General features: G+C 38.3%; 1 protein-coding gene across 4 annotated transcripts; it reads right to left on the bottom strand.

Annotated features, from left to right (window-relative positions):
* Positions 1–2574, bottom strand: PHR12 (MYB-CC domain-containing transcription factor PHR12). 4 transcript variants are annotated; one of them, XM_006585329.4, is made up of 6 exons: positions 2224–2574; positions 1810–1886; positions 1585–1642; positions 1391–1457; positions 1144–1213; positions 1–940 (listed from the first exon to the last, which is right to left on the bottom strand). In XM_006585329.4, the coding sequence occupies exons 1-6, from the start codon at positions 2399–2401 to the stop codon at positions 251–253; spliced, it is 1140 nt and encodes a 379-aa protein (XP_006585392.1). In that variant the 5' UTR covers positions 2402–2574; the 3' UTR covers positions 1–250. The 4 variants fall into 4 exon arrangements, with proteins under 4 accessions (XP_006585392.1, XP_006585391.1, XP_006585393.1 ...); XM_006585328.4 differs by having other exon boundaries at positions 1576–1642; positions 2224–2573; XM_006585330.4 differs by having other exon boundaries at positions 1144–1186; positions 1576–1642; positions 2224–2573.
* Positions 2575–2830: the final 256 nt, after the last annotated feature.

Below are 2830 nucleotides of genomic sequence, written 5' to 3'. Positions count from 1 at the left end.
AAGCACAATAATACGTGCTTTAATTATATTTGTCAGAATTAAGACTTTGGTTTAATTTGCCATGTAAAGGCATTATACCACATAACAGTACTTGACGAGGGGGGAAATAACCCTCGTAAGAACTGCTAATTTCCAAGACCAAATTCAAAAACCCTAGATATGGTACTACTATTAAGAGAGTTTCACATGATCAAGTCATCAATTACACATAACATAGCCAAATGATCTAATTAATTAAAAACTATGATATTCACCCAAATGGTGAGCCTCTACCTTGTGCCATGGTACCAGTGCTGATCATAGGGCTCATCCTTTCAGGCTGAAGAGGTGCTCTTCTTGGTGAAGGCCTTTCAAGCTTCATAGATGATGCATCAAACTTTTTCTCTTCACTCTGAAGCACAGGTTTTGAGTCATAGATCTCTGACATGGGATCAATGTCAGTGCTAGCTCCTCTATCCAATGATCCTGGTGGTGCAATCTGAATCTGGTCACCTTTGAAAGGGTCATCTTGAGGGCCAAGGCATGATGATGCTGGCCCTCCCAAATCTTGAAGCCTTAGATCATCACTCCAAATCAAAGGGTTCTTACCACTCCCACTATAAGGGTTATTGGACCTCTTCTTCCCCAAACACAAGCTCTCATTGATTGGCATGAAACCATGATCAAGGGATGGCTTCTCCATGTTCTGCTGAAGGTCAATTTGGTTACCTCCATAAATGTTCTCAAGGTCTTGGAATGAAGAAAAACCAAGAGGGGAACCAAACTCCTTCATCACTACTCCCATGTCAGGGATTCCTTGATGATGAGGTACAATAGCACTCTTTAAGTTAGTTGCTGCAGATGCCATGTTTTCACCAGCAAGGGTTTGATAAGCCTTCTCCAATATGCTTTGCATGTATTTCCCTTGAGCCTCAATCCTTAGCTGAAGGTGTTTTTGAACCTGCCATATAGATACACCTAAATCCATGTAGGGACTTGGAGTGGCACAAATAGTGCTAGTTTGGAGGGAATAATTAATAATGAATTATTTTTCAAAAAAAAATCTTAGGAAAAATAAACTATTATTTCCTCAAAACAATTTGAACCAAACATGCACCTATTTGAGCATTAATTATGCAAGGATAGTAGTAGTGTTTTAATTACCTCAAGTTGTTCATGAAGTCTTCTCTGCACCTCTATTTGCATCCTAATCGCATCAACCATGTGTGAGTTACTGTTTCATACAGTGTTCACACACACATATTCCACAAAAATACCCGAATTCCCCCCACGTCCCAGCAAAGAATCAAAAGAAAAACTTAGGCTAGAATTGAGAAGGTGGAAAATATTTTCAAAATCGTTTGCATGCAAGTTTGTTTCAACAGATTTAGATGAAGAAAGTGAGGCATACTCATTCATGTTGCGGCCAATCATGGCAGAAGAGGAAGCAGTGTTTCGCTGCAGTTCTAAAGCCGAAGCTGCATGTCAGTGCAAAAAGATTTTGTCAATATAAAAAGAACTATCATGAAGTGTAAAGATCAGAAAAGTTCAAAGGCAAAAAAAAAAACATTGAGGAACCCTAGAAAGAAGAGTCACCTCTCATACCATCCTTAATCGAGTGATCATTGAAATCCTTGTGGGGCTGCTTGCCAAGCCTAAATTTCTAAATGCAGATAACAAATGAAAAAATAAATAAAGATAAAGGAAAAAACAAAAAGAAGGAGAGACATCAAGCCAACACGAGAGACATTGGCAGTGTCGCAAAAGTGTTTCTAAAACATAAAGCAAAATCAAAAGCATGAAAGAAATATGGATTTGTATTAATCAAACCTGGAGGTGGCTCTTGAGGTGGTAAAGGGTGAGACCCTTCACACCCATAACCCTCATGATGGTTTTAGGAGTGGCCTCTGCAAATCCAAAAAAGAGAAAAAGATGATTAATCAAAAGATCATAATATCATCCAACATAGACATATGTCTAATACAATAATTTTTGGTCTACAAGAACGTCTGTCTTGACAATAACTAAAAAATCATTGTATAAGATAACAATATACAACAGTTTTATATATTATTGACGTAGTCTAGAAAATTTTTCTTTTCTCTTTGGTAAGAAACCACATGTATCGTCTTTGTGAGGCAATTCTGGTCGAACCAAATAAGAACACTATGATATGCGCATATATAAAAATTAATTAGTAATAAAAAAATGAAGAGAATCGAAGAAGGGGGGAAAGAAAAGTACTATCAGGCCCTCCAAGCTGAGTAACAGCATCAACAAAGCGTTCATGGAGCTCAACAGTCCAACGGAGGCGAGGTTTAGGGTCAGTGGTGAGGACAAGACCCGAGTCTCCTTGAACACACATGGGTCTGTCATGGGAATTCATAGTAGAGGGCTTCTTGGGAGGGAACATTCTCTCCATCTCTCACTTTCTCTCTCTCTGATGAGAGGCTCTGAGTGAGGAATACCAAAGAGATTCAAGAACAAATGCGATGCAAAATAGGGGGAGGAATAGGGTGCGTTTTGAAGAAGAGAGAGGGGTGTGTGAACGGCTTTGGTTACCTCCTCAGGTATAAAGCACAATGGAAGGAGCTAGCAGCATTACTTAAAAGAATGTATTCAATATGTGAAATTTATTTTAAAAATAAAAAATAAAAAAATAAAGCTACCCTATTATTCCAACATGCAGACCTTCCTTTGTCAAAAGACACCTCACTCCCTAGCTCCTTCCCTCTTTCTCTCTCTTTCTCCCTTTCTCTTTCTTTAACATTCCAACCTTGATTACTATATTGAGCACGTATAGTTTATTACATTCCAAAGAGAGATACCCTTTTATTAAATTTAGTGTGCA

This window comes from Glycine max, chromosome 8 (assembly GCF_000004515.6).
Source record: "Glycine max cultivar Williams 82 chromosome 8, Glycine_max_v4.0, whole genome shotgun sequence".
NCBI classification, from domain to species: Eukaryota; Viridiplantae; Streptophyta; class Magnoliopsida; order Fabales; family Fabaceae; genus Glycine; species Glycine max.
This window is presented reverse-complemented; position numbering and strand designations above follow the sequence as displayed.

Bases quoted from the DNA above. Each gene is read 5' to 3' on its own strand.
- PHR12 (XM_006585328.4), bottom strand. From the start codon at position 2,401: ATGGAGAGAATGTTCCCTCCCAAGAAGCCCTCTACTATGAATTCCCAT. The intron at 1,887-2,223 runs GTACTTTTCTTT...TTGGATTTGCAG, and splicing joins TCAGCTTGGAGGGCCTGATA to AGGCCACTCCTAAAACCATC. The intron at 941-1,143 runs GTAATTAAAACA...TCTATATGGCAG, and splicing joins GACTTCATGAACAACTTGAG to GTTCAAAAACACCTTCAGCT.